The following is a 20,001-nucleotide window of genomic DNA, read 5'->3' as shown; positions in this document are numbered from 1 at the left end:
CCATTCAGTTATTGACACCATATGCAAGAACTGACTAATTGGTGGATGATCCCTGGTGTTGATACAATGTTTTACTATGGGCCATTTGTTCTATTTTATCTCAACTCCAGATTTGAAAGCATCCGAAAATGGACACAGAATGGCTGATACTTGCTGACATTGTTTCTTGGTCAAGTTGAATCCTACTGGGAGTTTGAGTGTAACATCCTTTCCTGCATTGTCTGTTGTGGTAGTGGAGCATGATTCTTCATCATTGAAACTAGACTTCATAGACTGCTTGGGCTCTCCCTATGCACACAGCTATGGGGATGAGTTGTGGCTGCTTGGGACGGTTAGTGTTCCAAAGTTCTCGTTGACCACCTTGAATGCTTATCATCATAGCTGGTATGTAGATTTCTTCTGTGAGCTTAAGTAGCTTTTTGCAATCAACAAAAGTTTCACAGCAAATTTTGTATATATTTTTTTTCCCTCTCAGTTGAATGAAAATCCAATTTTTGCTGCAGTGATTACTTGTTTCAGGCTGACACATCCATTCTCAAACAACACACCTAAAAATTACAAAGTACATGTTGTACTGCAATGTTGACACACAGTATACGTATCCATATAACAAGTACCTATATGCTTATAGACGTACCTTGTTGTAACCTGTAATTAGTCATACAGTATGGTGTCAAAAGGTCACAGATAGCTTTTGTACAGAAAGACAAATTGTGAACAACATGAACTCTCATTGATAAGATAGTCTGTGTGAACAAAACAACCAAAGTGACAATAATAACTTTTAATAGTCAATAGCCCTCATACATACATGCATGTGCATCTGGCTGCCTATTAGTTTGCTGTGGTGCTGCAACATCCACTGTCATTTATTGATAGCATTTTTAAAAAAGTAGAAAAATATCAGTTTTACATTACAGAAAATGTTAACAATTTTGTTTTACAAAATAATGTAACATCCAGATGAAACATTCAAATACAGGTGGTAATGACATAACATGCCCTCCAGATGCGACCCTATGTTTTCATTGCAAGGTGCAATATAAAAAATTACTGCTTTCCATACAGGACGTCAATGCTGAACTCTAAAATATTATTTTTTATTGTATGTTGTCCACATACTGTCTAAAGAAATAAAAATAAGGTGAAAGACATAAAAAAGTTACATATTTTTCAAATTATATTATCTGTGTAACCTTTATTAACAAACATCCAGTTATGCATAACTAAGTGTCATGCAACACAGTTATTATCTCTGGTGTGAAGACTGCATTCAAAGCGAAAGCCTTAGTTGTACATTAATCATACACAGGTTAAACTGTACAATTTTTCATGTTTTCAATGATTTTACAATGGAATTGTAATGGTTACTATCACCACTTTGAAAGAAATTTGGTAGTTAAATCACAAACTATCCTGCAATTGTATAGCAATACAAGATCAAGTTTTTTGGAAGACTGTCTTCCTATGCCCAGATGACACAATGTATATGGCAAAAATAGACCCTGATCTGTGTGTAATAAATTTGGAAGCCCCAACACATTTTGGCACTTCTTACAGCTCCTGTTCTGCTATAGATTTGATAATCTCTTGTCCTTACCTTGGGCCTGTGATCCAATAAATATTGATGACTTTTGCAATAGTGACCATTACCTAATTATTATATTGGTCCCAAATTTACACCACTCAGATTGTTTACCGTTTTGGTCACTGCAAAGAGTTAATTGGAATGCTTTCACTGCTAAAGCACAGGTCACGATAAATTCAGGGAAGAGGATCGATGAAGTAAAAGAAGCTACAGAAATGATCATCCGAGCTGCAAACACTACAATAATATTCTCTTCAGGTCCTTCTAGACCGATACCTGTTCCATGATGATGCACAGAAAGTGCAGATGCCATCACAGAATGATGAATGACTCTTCAAAAATTTAATTTTATTAAAGCGATCAAGGACAAAATCACATTAGTTAGTGCAACAAAAGAAGCAAGAATGTTGGGAACAGTATGATTCTTGAATGCCAGTACATACCACAGTTTCACAAGTGTAGTCCAAATTATGACAGATTAGTTAATTTCAAGCCACCAATAGAATCCTGGAAATCTTTAATGAAGGAGGAATTAACCCCAGTTTGTCTAACATTCAGCAATAAATTGTGCGGAAATGATGGACTCCAAAAATTACTATTATATTTTTGCTCATCGTCACCTTTAACAGAACACGATACCATATCTTTTATCTTAACAGACCTGGCTACTTACAGTACATCCTTTACAGCCTTGGAACTGAATAATGCTTTAAAACAATGTAATAATATGTCCTCAGGCCAAGACAAATCAGATGCTTCATGATTGTGCCAGAAATACACACATCAAAAAAAGTTTTGGATCACCTCAGTTCTGAGAGTTTCGGAACCTGTACAGAAAATTGAAATAGAGATCAACATAAACATCATTTCTGCCCTTTTTATTCCTCATGAAAACCACACATTGCATGTTGTGCCACCATACAACGAGATGTGGTCCAGATTGGTGTACACAACGGTTCCTACTGGGCTACTGCATGTTCTCTTGCACTGATGCATTTCTGTATTCGTCGTGGCATTATATCCACAAGTTCATCAAGGCACTGTTAGTCCAGATTGTCCCACTCAACGGAGATTTGGCGTAGGTCCCTCAGAGTGGTTGGTGGGTCACGTCATCCATAAATAGCTCTTTTCAATCTATCCCAGGCATGTTTGACAGGGTACATGTCTGGAAAACATGCTGGCCACTCTAGGCGAGCGATGTCGCTATCCTGAAAGAAGTCATTCAAAAGACGTGCATGATGGGGGCACTCGCTGGACAGTGTTCCTAAGGCGTTCATCCTGACTGTGTTGCCTCCAAACACATCTCTGATGATTGTCTGGTCGAATGCATATGCGACACTCATCGGTGAAGAGAACGTGATACCAATTCTGAGCGGTCCATTCGGCATGTTGTTGGGCCCATCTGTACCACATTGCATGGTATTGTGGTTACAAAGATGGACCTCACCGTGGATGTTGGGAGTGAAGTTGCGCATCATGCAGCCTATTGCGCACTGTTCGAGTCGTAACACAACGTCCTGTGGCTGCATGAAAAGCGTTATTCAACATGTTGACATTGCTGTCAGCATTCCTCTGAGCCATAATCTGTAGGTAGCGGTCATTCACTGATATAGTAGCTCTTGGGCGGCCTCAGCGAGGCATGTCATCGACAGTTCCTCTCTCTGTGTTTGCTCCATGTCCCAACAACATCAGTTTGGTTCACTCCGAGACACCTGGACACTTCCCTTGTTGAGAGACCTTCCTGGCACAAAGTGACAATGCGGATGCGATCAAACCACTGTATTGACTGTCTAGGCATGGTTAAACTACGGACAACATGAGCCGCATACCTCCTTTCTGGTGGAATGACTGGAACTGATCGGCTGTCGGAGCCCCTCTGTCTAATAGGTGCTGCTCATATATGGTTGTTTACATCTTTGGGCGGTTTTAGTGACATCTTAACAGTCAAACGGACTGTGTATGTGGTACAATATCCACAGTCAGTGTCTATCTTCAGGAGTTCTGGGAAGTGGGGTGATGCAGAACTTTTTTTGGTGTGTGTAGTAAAAACACTAATCCAAAATTTTTTCACAAGGTTTGGCAAGATGGTGAATTTTCATCGTACTGGAGAGAGAGTAACACAGTACCTATACTGAAATCAGGACAAGGCCCAAAAAATGAAATGCAACAGACCAGTCAGCCTAACAAGTAACTTGGCTGAACTATTAGAAAGGATCATTAATGCATAGCTTACTTGGTGTTTGAAATCTAGAAATCTCCTTCCAGTGCAGACTCCAAATATCTCAAACCACCACTGATCATATTGTAGGATTGGAGTTTTAAGATTACACATACCTTTGTGCACCACTGACATTTGATTGCAATGTTCTTAGCTTTACGCAAGGCGTCTGATACAACATAGCAGCATCACAATTCATCACCTCTGTAGAAATTAGGCTTTTGAGGAAATTTACCTGTCTTCATACAAAATTTTCGTCACTTAGACTGCTTAGAATAAGGATGGGCACGACCCTGAACAACCATTACAAGCAGGAAAGTGAGGTCTCGCAAGGATCAGTTTTAAGTGCCACATTTATCAGATATACAATAAATGGCATAGTAAAACCAGTGGGACATACAGTCACACCAGTATTATATGATGATGACCTTTGTTTATTTTATAGTTCTGTGTTGTTATGTACAGTGGAATGTTAACTACCGATAGCTATACAGAAGGCACAAAAATGGGCAAAAAGCCCTGGGTATTGTTTCTTACCAACTAAACTGCACATCTACTTCTGTAAAATGCAGTCTTCCCATCCTCATCCAGAACTGTGCCTTGAAACTCAGCTACTGGAATTGGTGGACCAGTAACAGTTTCTAGGACTACTACTTGAACACCACAAATATGACAGTTCAAGGCTCTCTGCACAAATAAACACAGTCCTTTCCATTTCCTCTGCAAAAGTACCTGGGGTGCAAATCTATCTGTTTCATTAACATGTTATAAAATGCTCTGGTTTGCACTATGGAAGCATTGTTTTTTATGGATCAGCTGCACTGCTCATCCTTGAACTATTAGACTCTGTCCAACACAATGCAGTCCTTTTGGCAGCTGGAGCTCTCCAAACGAGCCCAGTCGATAGTTTTGTTGTAGAAATGGGAGTACCACCACTGAAAACATGACACCAATAACATTTATTTAACTACACAATCATGGTTAATCAAATGCCAAATAATCCCTGTCATACCATTTTATTTCACATTCCAATGACCTTATTACTCTCTTAGAACAGGATGACTGGCAGAAGTATGACTAGAAAGCCTCCAACATGAACTTCAACTTCCTCCAATTACCTGTATGCAATACTAGCAGCCACAAATGCCTGCATAGTATGTTACCCAACAAGTAGTAAGGATGGACCTAAGGTTTGACACCAAAGACAATACAACTCCCAATTTTTGTCTCCGTGCATTTTATCCAGTCAGCCAAGAGTATCCTCATTTAAATCTCCTTTATAGAGACAGATCCACAGATAATAAGAGTCAGCTCTGCATACATACACAACTGGAGTCGAGAACAATGGTCTCTATCTAAATAATGCAGTATTTATATTGAGGAGTTAATAGACATACGTAGAACACTGCAAAACGTAATGACTTTCCCTTGGTATAATTTCATTATATGCAGTGACTTCTTGAGTGTTTTGCAAACAATAGACAGGTGCTATCCAAAATATCCAATGGTCTATGTCAACCGTCACCAACTTCGCAGTAGAGGGATGTCCACCACTTTTCTCTGAACACTGTGTCATATCTGTGTTCCGGGTAATGAGCTGGCTGACAAAATAACCAAAGAAGCAACACAGATGGAAACATTTGAATGAGGTATTCCAAGTACTGACTTCAGGACACACATTCAATGCCACCTCCTGAAAAAATGGGGAAACAAATAGCAAAATAGTACACAAGCTAATAAACTATGGACCATTAAACTCACCACGAAGGTCTGGCAGACTTTGCTACGAGGCTCAAGAAGGGATGGTATTGCCTTCTACCATCTCAGTATTAGATATACTAAAATAATTCAAGAAGTTCTAAAACAGGAAATCCATGGTTCCCCACAACCTCAAAGAGAGTGTGGTGTCATCCAAAGAACCATGTCCCATGTCAAGAGTTGGTAGCTCACGATGGAACCACACGTAGGGACAGTCACTGCCAGTGAGAAATGAGGGACATCATCACAGATGTACCGTCAAGAGATTCCATATGCCATTACTTACAGAAGACGACTAACATCAGGGCGTGGCACTACACAGCCACTTAAAAATATATATACATACAGAATATGTAAGTATGCTTTTGTGAGCATAGGACAGATGGTCTCCCATTCCATGATGAAGGAACCATCCCAGCATTTCCCTAAAATGATTTAGAAAAACTAAATAAGGATGGCCGGTAGAGCGAATTTCATGCTCCTGGATATGAACAATTGCACTGCCTCGTTTCATGGCTCCTTACTGTACAATGTTTTTTGATTTACACTGAATTTGCTCCAGATAACTTATAATGTAAAACATAGTTTTGCTCTTCATTGCTACACAAACCAGTGGCACCTGCTGGTCACTCCTGGAGCACAAATATACTTCTATGCATCTTGTACTAACTCCAGTCTGCTTTGAATACAGACTTCATGCCCATAAACATGTAACTATGCCCCTTCCAAGTCTTCATGTCCTTCCCTGCTTTGAATACTGACTTCATGCCCATAAACATGTAACTATGCCCCGTCCAAGTCTTCATGTCCTTCCCTCTGTCCACCCGAAAAACTGAATCAGCACCCCCCCACCCACCCCCCCTCCCACCCCCCCATGTTGAATGAGATGTTGAATTCTGGCACTGTTCATAATGATTTTTAAAAGTGTTCAATGAACAGTTGCACATAACTACAGATCTTCATCACTGGTGTTGTGAGTAACATGCAGTGTTATGGGACATGTGTTATTCCCACATATGACAATTTATTTTTAGACACTGAACTGGTGTGTGTGTGTGTGTGTGTGTGTGTGTGTGTGTGTGTGAGAGAGAGAGAGAGAGAGAGAGAGATGACCAAAATATTTGTTTAGGTATACAGCTGGATTGAGAGATATTTGGAAAACAGAATCTAGTACATTGTTCTCAATGAGGAGACAGAGTAAGAATGGAAAGAAGCTTCAGATCTGGCTCTGGATTGTGTGATAGCCCTTCTTGTAGTCATGATGTGTATGATGACCTTCCAGATAATTTTAACAGCTGTCTGATGTTGTTCTTATAAACACAGCTATACACAGGGAAAATTGTTGCGAAGTGCAAAATGATCTGCATATGATTGACTTATGGGCCAAAGGCTGCCAGCTGACACAAAAATTAATCAACTGTAATGCAATGTGTGTAAATAGGCAGACAGACACAGCTGTTTTTTCTATGCTTCTGAAGATGCAAACTATCAAATCGCTACGGGTGTCCATCCAGAGCAGTTCAGAGTGAAACGGACACATAAATGAAGCTTTGAGGAAGATAGAGACCATACTAAGTTTCACTGGCAGTATCGTATGGAAGTCTAATTCATCCATGAGAGAAGTTATAAAATTATTATGTTACTTGAATATTGTTTGTCAGTCTAGGAGACTCATCAATTTGGACTTATGCAAAAAGAGAGAGAAGAGCTGTGTTCATCATTTGCTTCATTAGACTGTGTGAGAGCATTGCAAATATGGTCAAGAGTCCCTGGTAAGAGATGGTGCAGGGAAGATATTCAGAGAGTATGTTTGACGATTCAAGAACTAACCCACAAACATTTCATTTACTGATCAAAACAGTAAAATTGCAGAAACTTGGGGCTATGTGATAATATACCAACATTCTTGCATCTCACACTCTACGTCATTACTCCACAAGCCACCTTGCCGTGTTTGGCAGAGGGTATTTTTTGTACCACTGTCACTTCCCCTCTTTCCTGTTCCAATCGCAAGTGGTTTGTGGGAAGAACAATTTCTCAAAAACATTTTGTTCATCACATCCAGAGACGACCGGAGGATAGCAGGATGGACACTGGAGCTTTCTTCCTAGCCTCCTATGGAAATGTCTTATCTTAGAAAGTTAAAGCCATAGTTTATAGTTGTGATGTTGAGTCGTATTTTCTTCCTATGAGATGTTTTAGATGTCAGAGGTTTGGACACCTGTCCTTCTCCTCTACTAATGAGGCTACTTGCGGGGCATGTGACTGGACAACACATGGGAGCATCTCTTGCAAACAACCCCCTGCGTGGGTAAACTGTCCAGAACAACATCCCTTGTGTTTGCCGACGTGTTCAGTTTTCCCCCAGAGGGAGAAGAAAATTGAGGAACTGTCTTACCTGACTGTTTCATCAAGATGCTAAAAGGAAGTTTGAATGACTGCTCTTGATCAGTATGATATCAAATCTTTGCAAACATTGTGTCAAAATTCTCACCTAGCACAGTGACAAGGTCTCAAATGACGACTTCTGTTCCTAGCCACGTGTCAGTGCCTGTTTTTCATTTGGAGAAGGGGACACCAGCTCCCTTGACCCCCACATTCACAGCACCCATGGTTACCACCCCACTGATTTAGCTCCTCTGGCTTTATCAAGAAAGAGGATACCTGCCAAGGTGGCCTCCCTCTCAGGACAAAACAGACTGGCAATCTACCACCAGCCAGTGGTCAACTGAGGCACAGGCTGCAGGTTCCAGGAAAGAATGGTTCTCTTACATCCCAGAAAGTAATACAAGAAAATTCTTACAGAAACTGAAACCTCATGGGGACAAGAAGGATAAATTGAGAGTTAAACCGAATTCTGATGCTCCACTCGATCTAGTCAGCATCCCTCCACCAAAGTTGAGTCTATGAATAATGACGAAAAGCCATACATCCACGTGGAACACAGCTCAGCAGCAAAATAATTTGTTCTCCCATTTTTCCCCTTTCTGCTGTATCAGATCCCAATATGATGTTTATTCATTGAAACTGTAACTGCAGCCCTTAACACCTGGCCAGCTCTGTTATTTAATGGCTACTTATCTGCAGTTGGTGTGGCACTTCAGGAGATACAGTTCACAGAAACCCAACTCCCAACTGTTAAAAATTACAAATCTTTGTGTACAAGTCACAATAAGGCCAAGAAGACGTCTGGGAAAGTCGGCACACTCGTTTAGTCTGACACTTTCAGTGAGCAAGTGCCACTAACTGCTGCAGTGGCAGTCACGGATGTTCACGTCTGCATGTCAGTTAGGATAACAAGATGTAATATCTATCTATCTCTAGACAGAACTATATACCAAGCGAGGTGGTGCAGTGGTTAGCACATTGGACTTGCATCCGGGAGGACAACGGCTCAATCCTGCATCCGGCCATCCTGATTTAGGTTTTCTGTGATTTCCCTATATCACTTCAGGCAAATGCTGGGATGGTTCCTTTGAAGGGGCACAGCTGACTTCCTTCCCCATCCTTCCCTAATCCAATGAGACCGATGACCTCGCTGTTTGGTAGGCCTTCAGTGTTTTGGCAGACTGCTGAGACACAGCTTCGTTATCAGATAAAATCCTTAATTGAATGCTCAAACATCTTAGCAGTGACAGCATCCTCAGGTTTTTTTCAATTGTATTTGGCAGAAAATGGAGTTACCCTCCCAATGGCAGGAGGGTATTATTATTCCTAACATGAAAACTGGAAAACTCCCTCAAATTTCCATTAATTATTGACCAATTGCTGTAACAAATAAACTGTGTAAATTATTTGAAAGAACGAACTTTAATTCAGTAACTAGTTACTTGAAGTTGTCAGAACTTTCAAATTCTGGGACCTGTTATTTGAAGGAAAGTTAACGTGGTCACCCCATATATGCAGGCTCGAGGCAAATTGCGTGAGGAAGCTTTATACTTTCAGATTTCATAGAAGCACCTCCTGGGGAGCAGGCTGCACAGTTCTTGTACAGTTTTATGACGCTTTGTTTTTATCCTGTCTGGAATATGGATGTGTTGCGTAACGTTTGGCAGCACCGTCAGTACTGAGCTTTTCACACCCTGTCCACCACAGTGGTATGTGGTTGGCAGGTGGAGCCTTCCGTATGAGCCCTGCAGACTGACTCCTAGTGGGAGCTGGTATCGCACCACTGAGGGTCGGACACTAGGGACGCTTGGCAAACTGTGCGGTCACAGTCTGTCAGATGCCTACCTGTCCACATTACTCGACTCTGTTTCACAACCGACAGTTTGGACTGTTTTATGAATTGCCTAAAAATGGGTAGACCAGCTCTGAGACATAAGATTGGTACCTCTATGCAAGGACCTCCAACTGCCCACTCTGGTCAGTGTTCACAGAGTTCCCTGTCAGCATCGCCCACAGTACGTACCCTGTGGTACGATTTGGCTGGACCTCTTTTGTGGCCCTAAGAAAAATTCTGAGTCCACCATTCTCAGATACCTGTTTTGTTTGGTTCTCCATGACTACCCAAATTCGACACACATTTACAGGAACGAATTGAAAGTCAGTGACGGGGTCGGTTATGCTTCTGCACGTGCAAGGGGGCATGAGAAATCCTCTCTCCCGAATACGTGCAGTGTATTCAATGACTGGTCGCCATATCACCGGCTCTGCAGCACACTAAAACTCTTTGCCACAAATGACTTCCTGTTAGTAGTGACTCCCATGTGCTGCTTACAAGGCATATCTCGGCGCTACTCCAAAAACCCTCCGGTTGCTAATATCCGAGACCTGTTAGTTGACCTCCACAGCTTCGGAATGACAGTAACGTTTGTCTGGACACCGAGCTTTGTGGTTATTCCGGGAAGTGAACTTGCTGATGAACTAACTAAAGAATCAACCTAGGAGACAAATTTGAACTAGCAGTACCGAGCATAGACTTAAGATTGCAACTGTGACGTGAAATTTCGAAAAACTGGGATGTGGAATGGGAGACTACCATGATCCTCAACAAGCTGAGAGTGATCAAGGGTACCACCGAGTTGTGGCTTACTTCTCTCTGGACCCCTCAGAAAGGTCTCGTCGGGCTGTGCCGACTGTGTATCGTTCGCACCGGACTTACCCGTGACTTTTTTGCCGAGAGGCTTCCCCTCTGTGCAGCTGTGGTAGTCGTCTCTCAATAGCCTGTAGTCTTGTGGAATGTGCCCGGCTGGCTGATTGGAGACCAGTAATCGACCTGTTTACGTACTACCTCAAATACTTGTGGCCGACGGGTTACCAGCTACCAAAGTCCTAAGTTCTGTGAGGGAAAATGGATTTTATAACAAACTTAAATGGAGTTTAATGCTCAGTGTCAGAGTGTGGATGTGGAGTGAGACCTCTTGGTGCAGTGGGTGCCCTGTGTGGCCTCTTAGTTTCTCACCCCATTTTAGTCGTGTCTATTTGTACATCCTTCAGCAAACTAGCCACAGCTTTTTAGCTGCCTGAATTTTATGTCATTTTTAACTATCTGGCTACAGCTACTGTCTCACATAATTTTTAACCACAGCGACATGCTTGTAGACCCTGGAGATAACAGTTCCCTTTTTCTTGTTTCGTATCTCTTTATGTGAATTTCCTGTGAATTGAGGGGTTGATAACCAAGTAGTTTACTCCCTTTAAACCTGTAATCATCAGACTGGCACTGTTTTGCCACAGTATATCTCAAAAGTGATAGTGATGGGTTATATTTGGGGCACTTTAAAATACTAGCTGCCAAGGCAAATTTACAAAGACCATTTGAATGTCAAATCATGATACCCGAGCATTCGTGGTATCCATTTTTAAATATGTTTAGCAGAGTAATACTAGCAGAATGTTGTAAGGTTATTGCCTCTATTCAGTAATTCAAATATCGTCCAAGAGTCTCACAGTCTACGCAGTCTCATTCCGATGTCTGAATTTCAGGCTGCAGTCAAGTGATACTTCTCGAATGTTCAAATTCTAAACAGTGTACTTCATCAGAATTGAAGGTAATTGAAACTGGATTGGTTACAATTGCCTTAACCAGTAGTGCCACTTCTCAAAGTTGGTGACATGTTGTTTGCATTATTGAAACAGAGGTAATAAATTCAAATTTACTGTTCTTCATCTTTTGATCCCTATCAAAACTCTGAAATCTTAGACATGTCAACTGATTGTAGGCTAAGAAAGGCTGAGTCCAGGGTGCCTACAGGAAAAGTCTATACATTGACTTTTGATGAAATATCACCACCACCACCACCACCACCACCACCACCATTTAAAAACTCTGAGTGAAAGACATCATACAAGTAAGACTTCAAGTAACACAGTTCAAGTGATTACTCAGTGGAGCTTTTTCATTTTATTTGTTATCATCCTCTGTGTTAGAAAGTGGCTGCCTAAAACTGTAGTAACAAACATGCAGATGATGTCAATTAAAGCCATACTCACACTGTCATTTCTAAAGTGTAAAACGAGATCTTTATAACAGCTGTTTTAGCTTCCTAAGCATCAACAGTTTTGTTGGTATGGACAGTTTTGTTTCATGGCACGCTCAAAATGGGGAGCAATTTTCATTTCTTCAAATCTGAAAAACATATGATTATATGACAAAAGAGTATGACATTTTGTACTTTTTGTGTATGGGTGCATACAATAACAAAATAAGTACAGTGGTTGGACAAAAATATGGAAACTCTGTGAGAAATGCTTGCTTGAACATTAATGCAGATGCTAGCCAAGTCTGCATGTTGAGCTTTTGTATTTGACAACAATCGGCACCTGTGCAATGTCCTCAATGTAATGCAAATCTCAGTCATGCTCAGAACAGTGTTCTGTGTAGTCACGAGTGCATTATGTCGGAGAATTCGGAAGTGGGAAAATCGTTAATGCTTACATTGTGGGTGCTTCTGTGACCAAGGTAGCCATAGGGTTTGGTGTTTGAAGAGTTATTGTATCAAAGGTGTATACCATATAGAGGGAAAGTGGGAAACCGTCATCTGCTAAGTCACAATGCAGACAAAAGTGTATGTTTAGTGATGGTGGCAGATGGCCATTGAAGAGGATTGGGGTGAAAAACAAGAGGAGGACAGCTGCAAATGCCACTGCAGGTCAAAATGTTGCTCTTGTGAACCCTGTCAGCACCAAAACAAAGAGAAGATAGCTCCGTAAACAAGGAATTGCTGGGCGAGCTGGAATTCCAAAGCCACTCGTCAATGTTGAAAATGCCCATGACAGGAAAAGATGGTCCGAAGCTGTAAAACTTGGACTGTGGAGCAATGGAAGAATGTCATTTGGTCGGATGACACTGTTTTTAAATTCTGGCCGAGTTTATTTCCCGAGAGTGAAACGTAGCAGGAGTTTGGCGATGATTTTGGCAGCTTTATCGTGGTATTCTGTGGGCCCCACATTTACTCTGTGAGATTGCATTGCTGCCAAGGATTATGTGACCCTTTCAGCTGATCATGTCCATCCTACAGTATTTGTTCCTTAATGTTGATATTATATTCCAAAACAACAGGGCCTATGTTTACACAGCTTGTACCATCCAGAACTGGTTTTGTGAGCTTGAGCCTGTCACCCCTGGTCACCACAGTCACCAGATTGTGATATTATTGAGACTTTGTGGTCTGCTTTGAAAAGAAGGGCACATGATTGCTATCAACCTCAATCATCGTTACTGAACTTGCCACTATTTTGCGGGAAGATTGGTATAAGAGTCCCTTAAAAACCATCCGGGACCTTTATTTGTCCATTCTGGCATGACTGGAAGCTATTTTGAAAGCCAATAGTTTTCCTATACTGTAATGGTAATGGGTTGTGTTTGTGGTATTTCCATATTTTTGTCCAAGCCTTGTATCTGAACACTAAAGAGATTTGATTTTGGCTGAACCTGTGCCCAGTGTCTGTGTTGACTGATAATATTCCACTTATTTTGTGGAAGGGACTTCCCACAGTTAGCAGGCTTTGGAATTTCTGGCTTTGCCAATCATTTTCCTTTAACTGTGTGCTGCACTTCTTAAAAGAATGAGATGTTCTCTACTGAGAGCTAAATAAATCGTGCCTTACTGAGCTGGGATTTTTAAATATTGAGTTCTGAATTAGGATTAGAATGGATCACTACATTGCATCCTTGGAAATTCTCAGACTTGAGACGCTTGGGAAGGGGGGGGGGGGGGAAGCAGACTAGATTTTAAAAAAATGATGTGTTCAGCTGTTGTATTGCTGTATTTTTAAGTCTTCAAGGTTCGATAACTATAATACCCACTCATAACATTGATTATGATGATGCCTATGTCTGTCCTGCTGTCTTCCACATTATCAACACTTGCATGTCTAGTAACTTCACTACTTTGCTGTCTCACAAAAAGTGAATGGTCGCTAAAGTAGAGCAAATCAGCTTGAAATTGTCAGAAGGAAAATTGCCTGCCAAGAACTTCAATGTATGATTTTGTTGTCATTGGAGGAGACTTAATCACTCAACAATTGATTGGGATAGTAATAGTTTTGTGACTGGTAGGCATGACAAAACCTCCCTACTTTTTCACATTTTCCTTCTTTTATTACGTTGACAACACATTTGTAATTTGGCCACCTGGAATCCACGTCTGTCAGCTGTTCATCAATCGTACATGTACATGTACACCGTCCATCCAAAAACTTCATAGATTTATTCCTGATGCATAACTGATGTCAGCATAGTAACTGTTGAATTCTACTGTGGGAGGTGCATGCTACAATGAATGGATGTGTCCCAGTAGCCAAAAGAACAGTAGAAATTTGTTATACAATACTTTCAGCTAGTACAACTGAAAACTGCTTCCGAAGTAATACTGCTAAAGATTTCCCTGATCTGATAAGGGTTGACACCAAACACAATGACAATTTCTCAGATGTATGTGCTGCACAGTCATGCTAATGTAGCCACTGAGTTAATTACATTGTCCTTTCTAAATCAGGCAGCACTGATGTAGCCCGCAAATGCCTGTTTGTTGTTGAAGCACTTGTGAATACTCAGTGGTTTGGACACAGTATGTGAGGCTGTAGTCTCCAACTGATGTGTGCTGTGCTCCGATAAATTGAACTCTGATTGTGAAACCACTTGTGCAGTTGGTTCCTGGTCTGGAGAACGACAACTGTGAACTCCCAATGTTTACTGACTGGCGAGCAGCTGAGTGGCATCCTACAAAGCCACCCAGCACAAAAATATTGGGAAACTGTGATAATGTAATGTGGTTTGTGGAGGAAAACTAATGCTGGTGATGGCAGTACTGTATCAGGAGTATAAATAATGTTCTAGGCCCAACAATAGACCTTGGTGTTATGGCCCCTGGGATTTGTAACATTCATAGCGAGTGTGACACCCAGTACATGTATACAATGACAGAATGCTGTTCAAGACACCAGTTCCACATTATATATTCAGATTTAGACTGATTGGCAGTTGATGAGTATATGCCCACTAACTAGTGTGGAAGTATGCCTGTTGAGACAAAATATTGTTTTTAGAATTTGCTTACAACATGATTTTACGGTATGTATGTGTGAAGAGTGTAAAGTTTTAAAGATCTGGCATGCTTTCTGAGCCTCATTTTTTATTAGAAACATTTTGGCTGCAACACCTGAGAGACTTGAAAGTGTGGTCTCTCGGAGTGTTGATATTTTGAAATTCATTGCTCATAGGACATGGATATCAAAGTCTGATTTCAGAAATAATTTTCACTTTTCAGTGGAATGCACACTGATTTGAAACTTCCTGGCAGATTAAAACTGTGTACAGGACTGGTACTGGAACTTTAGTTGTTGTGTGGAGCCTTGGAATTGTACCACCATGATTAAAAATGCATGATATATCTGCGAGAGTTACATTGGTTATAGTGGGGTATTTTAATCATTTCCTTTTCTGTATTGCTCCTCTATTTTAATGTGTGTGCTAAAGACCATAATGTCAAGTGCCATAAATCATCATTGTAATATTTGGCTAAAGGTAAATAATAACTGCTGTTGTTATTACCTTAACAATTATATACTTGTAATTTCATTACTGTATTGTAACTATGATTTAGTCATTATCATACCATGCGTACAGGGTTACTGTGTGTTATTAGGTAGTGATTTACCATAGACTATAATTGCAGACTCTTGCTAAGATGTGGAATGAGTCAGTTTTACAAGTACAGTACATTTTATTAGCAAAAAAAAAAAAAAAAAAAAAAAAAAAATCTGACCACGATATTATTGCACTTGGCCTCTCAGAGCCATTATTGGAAACGTCCACACTGTAACAGTAAGAAAATGACTAAGGAAAACACATTGAATTGTGAGTGATTTCAAGGTAGTTGTGTCTATACTGTCAAGTGGTTCAGGGAGACCTTGTGAACTACACTCCTGGAAATTGAAATAAGAACACCGTGAATTCATTGTCCCAGGAAGGGGAAACTTTATTGACACATTCCTGGGATCAGATACATCACATGATCACACTGACAGAACCACAGGCACATAAACACAGGCAACAGAGCATGCACAATGTCGGCACTAGTACAGTGTATATCCACCTTTCGCAGCAATGCAGGCTGCTATTATCCCATGGAGACGATCGTAGAGATGCTGGATGTAGTCCTGTGGAACGGCTTGCCATGCCATTTCCACCTGGTGCCTCAGTTGGACCAGCGTTCGTGCTGGACGTGCAGACCGCGTGAGACGACGCTTCATCCAGTCCCAAACATGCTCAATGGGGGACAGATCCGGAGATCTTGCTGGCCAGGGTAGTTGACTTACACCTTGTAGAGCACGTTGGGTGGTACGGGATACATGCGGACGTGCATTGTCCTGTTGGAACAGCAAGTTCCCTTGCCGGTCTAGGAATGGTAGAACGATGGGTTCGATGACGGTTTGGATGTACCGTGCACTATTCAGTGTCCCCTCGACGATCACCAGTGGTGTACGGCCAGTGTAGGAGATCGCTCCCCACACCATGATGCCGGGTGTTGGCCCTGTGTGCCTCGGTCGTATGCAGTCCTGATTGTGGCGCTCACCTGCACGGCGCCAAACTCGCATACGACCATCATTGACACCAAGGGAGAAGCGACTCTCATCGCTGAAGACGACACGTCTCCATTCGTCCCTCCATTCACGCCTGTCGCGACACCACTGGAGGCGGGCTGCACGATGTTGGGGCGTGAGTGGAAGACGGCCTAACAGTGTGCGGGACCGTAGCCCAGCTTCATGGAGACGGTTGCGAATGGTCCTCGCCGATACCCCAGGAGCAACAGTGTCCCTAATTTGCTGGGAAGTGGCGGTGCGGTCCCCTACGGCACTGCGTAGGATCCTACGGTCTTGGCGTGCATCCGTGCGTCGCTGCGGTCCGGTCCCAGGTCGACGGGCACGTGCACCTTCCGCCGACCACTGGCGACAACATCGATGTACTGTGGAGACCTCACGCCCCACGTGTTGAGCAATTCGGCGGTACGTCCACCCGGCCTCCCGCATGCCCACTATACGCCCTCGCTCAAAGTCCGTCAACTACACATACGGTTCACGTCCACGCCGTCGCGGCATGCTACCAGTGTTAAAGACTGCGATGGAGCTCCGTATGCCACGGCAAACTGGCTGACACTGACGGCGGCGGTGCACAAATGCTGCGCAGCTAGCGCCATTCGATGGCCAACACCGCGGTTCCTGGTGTGTCCGCTGTGCCGTGCGTGTGATCATTGCTTGTACAGCCCTCTCGCAGTGTCCGGAGCAAGTATGGTGGGTCTGACACACCGGTGTCAATGTGTTCTTTTTTCCATTTCCAGGAGTGTATCATGATAAAAGCTCATGATAAGCTGACCAAAGCGCCCTCACTTCAATGTGTGATATTTTGGTTGACTAATACCTGTGTACAGCGGCTTATACTTAATAATGTCCATGTCTTTCTCTAATGTTACTGTCATTTTCTAATTGTGATTGATTGTTGGCAACAAACATCACAGGAAAGTAAATTTACTTTGAGGCTGTTGTCATTGTGCCCAGCTGTTAAAGAATCAATGAAAATAATCAATTTTTGAAAATATAATATAATTGCTTTAGATAAGATTGAGTGATATGAATGTATTTCCAACTTCTTTTAAAGTAAAGTTCCTCTGGAGTACTAAAGATTTGTTCCCATATGATAAGTCTTGTCATGTATTAATATATCACTGACTCAAGGCACTTTTCCAGAGAGACTGAAATACACCCTTGTTAGTCCCCTCTGTAAGAAAGGTGTGAGGAGAGATGTCAGTAACTACTGACTTGGTAAAACATGTTTCAATGGTGACATCGTTTTCCATAATTTTTGAGAAGGTGATATATTCTAGAATATTGTCCCATGTGGGCAACAATATCATCATCAATAAACTGCAGTGTGGAATTCAGAAGAGTAGTTCTACTGAGAATGTCATTTACATGTTCACTCACCTATTGTACAAGTGTTAAATAACAAAATGGTGCCAATTGATATTTTGTGTGACCTATCTACAGCATTTGATTTTGTGAATCACAGTATTCTTGTAGATAAACTGCAGTTTTATTGGATTAGTGGTATAGCTAACCATTGGATACTGTCATATCTAACTAAAAGAATGCAGAAAGTTGTAGTCAGTAATTCAACCAATGTAGTGGGGACATTATTCTGACTGGGGAGAAATCATGGTGTGGTGTCCCCCCCCCCCCCCCCCCCCCCCAAGGCTCAATCTGAGGTCCACTATTGTTCCTCATGTATGAAACAATCTTCCATTTAATATACATTAAGCAGAATTATTTCCTTATGCAGGTGACACTAGTATTGTAATCAGTCCAATTATACATATGGCAACAGAAGAAATAGGAAACAAGGTCCTTAAAACTATCATTCACTGGTATTCTGTGAATGGTCTCACACTCAGTTTTAAAAAGACATAACATATTCAGTTCTGCACTTCCAGGAGTACTACGCCAGTGACAAATGTAACACATGTGAGGAAATAATAAATAGGATGAAAACCTGAAAATTCTTAGGGGTCTATATTGATGAGAATGGGAAAAAGCACATTTTAGAACTGCTAAAACAACTTAGTTCAACTACATTTGCACTTGGAATCATTGAAAATCTTGGGGAGAGACAAACAAGCAAGTTCAAATATTTTCATTCAATAATATCATATGGAATAATATTCTGAGGTAACTCATCTTTAAGAAAGAATGTCTTTGTTGCTTAGAAACCTGCTGTAAGAATAATACGTGATGCTCTCCCATTATCGTCTTGTAGACAACATCAGTTTAAGGAGTTGGACATTCTGACTACTGCTTCATGGGATATTTAGTCTCACATAAAGTTTGTTGTAAATAATCAACTGTAGTTAAAAAGGAACAATGATGTACATAATTACATTACCAGAAGAAAAAAAAAAGACATTCATTACACCACATTAAGGTTGTCTTTAGCACAAAAAGGCATGCACAATGCTGCAGCCAAAATTTTTTATCGCTTACTTGGTGATATAAAATGTCTGACATACAGAAAAGAAAAATTTGAAAATAAACAGAGAAAATTTTTCCTTGACACTTCCTACTACTCCATAGAATTATTTCTATTATTGTAAAGAATAAAAGGTTGTGGGTAGGAATTACTAACTCACATTTGTATTTATTTTTTTAAAAAGAAAAAAGACTTGTAAGTAATAAACACGTTGACGTATGTACATAATAGTTTGTGATGCGAGTATAAAATGACTTGTTCCACATGATTATGATCTATTGTGAAAATGATCCAAAAATCTTGAAACTAATTAATCAACTAACTACCATCAGTCATGTATATGTCTGCAATTATATTAAAATTTCAGTAATTTCTGGAAACATTTAAACTTCAGATATTTTCAAAAGTCTGCAGAATTCTATACCAGTTAGTATTGTAGCATTAAAGAATAGTCATGACAGTCCTTCAGAGTTTCCACATTTTGCGTTATCTGCCTGTCTGCAAGTAACCTCCTTCACTATTTATTGGGTAGCAGTTTTTTTTTTTCTCAAAGCATTTTTATATAATTTTTTCTATTTTCTGCCAATAACTCAAGAGATATATACTGCACATACGTAAGAGAAAGATTGTAAAATGCATCATTTATAAGCTTCTGTATGCTTTCTCTGTTTAGTAGGTGATATGGCTGTGGTTGCTGCTTACGTGAAAAAATACCTGAGGTGAAACACTATGAACACAACAAAAATTAGCTGAAGCATTGCAAAAGAAGTCATAATGGGTGAAATTGGCTCTGCAAGTTTCCTTCATATGGGGGACATCGTGTCCCTCTATGCTGAAGGAGCTGTATGTGGATTTCTGAGCACCTTAGGGTATGTTCCTTGCGATATAAGTAGTTTCTAAATTTCATGATTTTTTTACATATTTGTTCAGTCAGTCATTTGTCAGAATTGCTTTATAACAGGGTCTTTTAAA

The 20,001-nt window shown here is 40.9% G+C and overlaps 1 protein-coding gene across 1 annotated transcript in view; it reads left to right on the top strand.

The window, feature by feature from the left end:
* The window catches only part of LOC126184403 (inositol 1,4,5-trisphosphate receptor), a 372,462-nt gene that overhangs the window by 15,460 nt on the left and 337,001 nt on the right, over positions 1 to 20,001 (top strand). The window contains exon 2 of the mRNA XM_049926787.1: positions 19,703 to 19,898. Coding sequence (XP_049782744.1) covers positions 19,804 to 19,898 — 95 coding nt within the window. The 5' untranslated portion in view covers positions 19,703 to 19,803. The remainder of the gene's footprint in view (positions 1 to 19,702; positions 19,899 to 20,001) is intronic.

Source organism: Schistocerca cancellata, chromosome 4, assembly GCF_023864275.1.
Source record: "Schistocerca cancellata isolate TAMUIC-IGC-003103 chromosome 4, iqSchCanc2.1, whole genome shotgun sequence".
Taxonomy (NCBI): domain Eukaryota; kingdom Metazoa; phylum Arthropoda; class Insecta; order Orthoptera; family Acrididae; genus Schistocerca; species Schistocerca cancellata.
The sequence above is the reverse complement of the archived record's forward strand: the minus strand, read 5'-3'. Positions and strand labels throughout refer to the sequence as shown.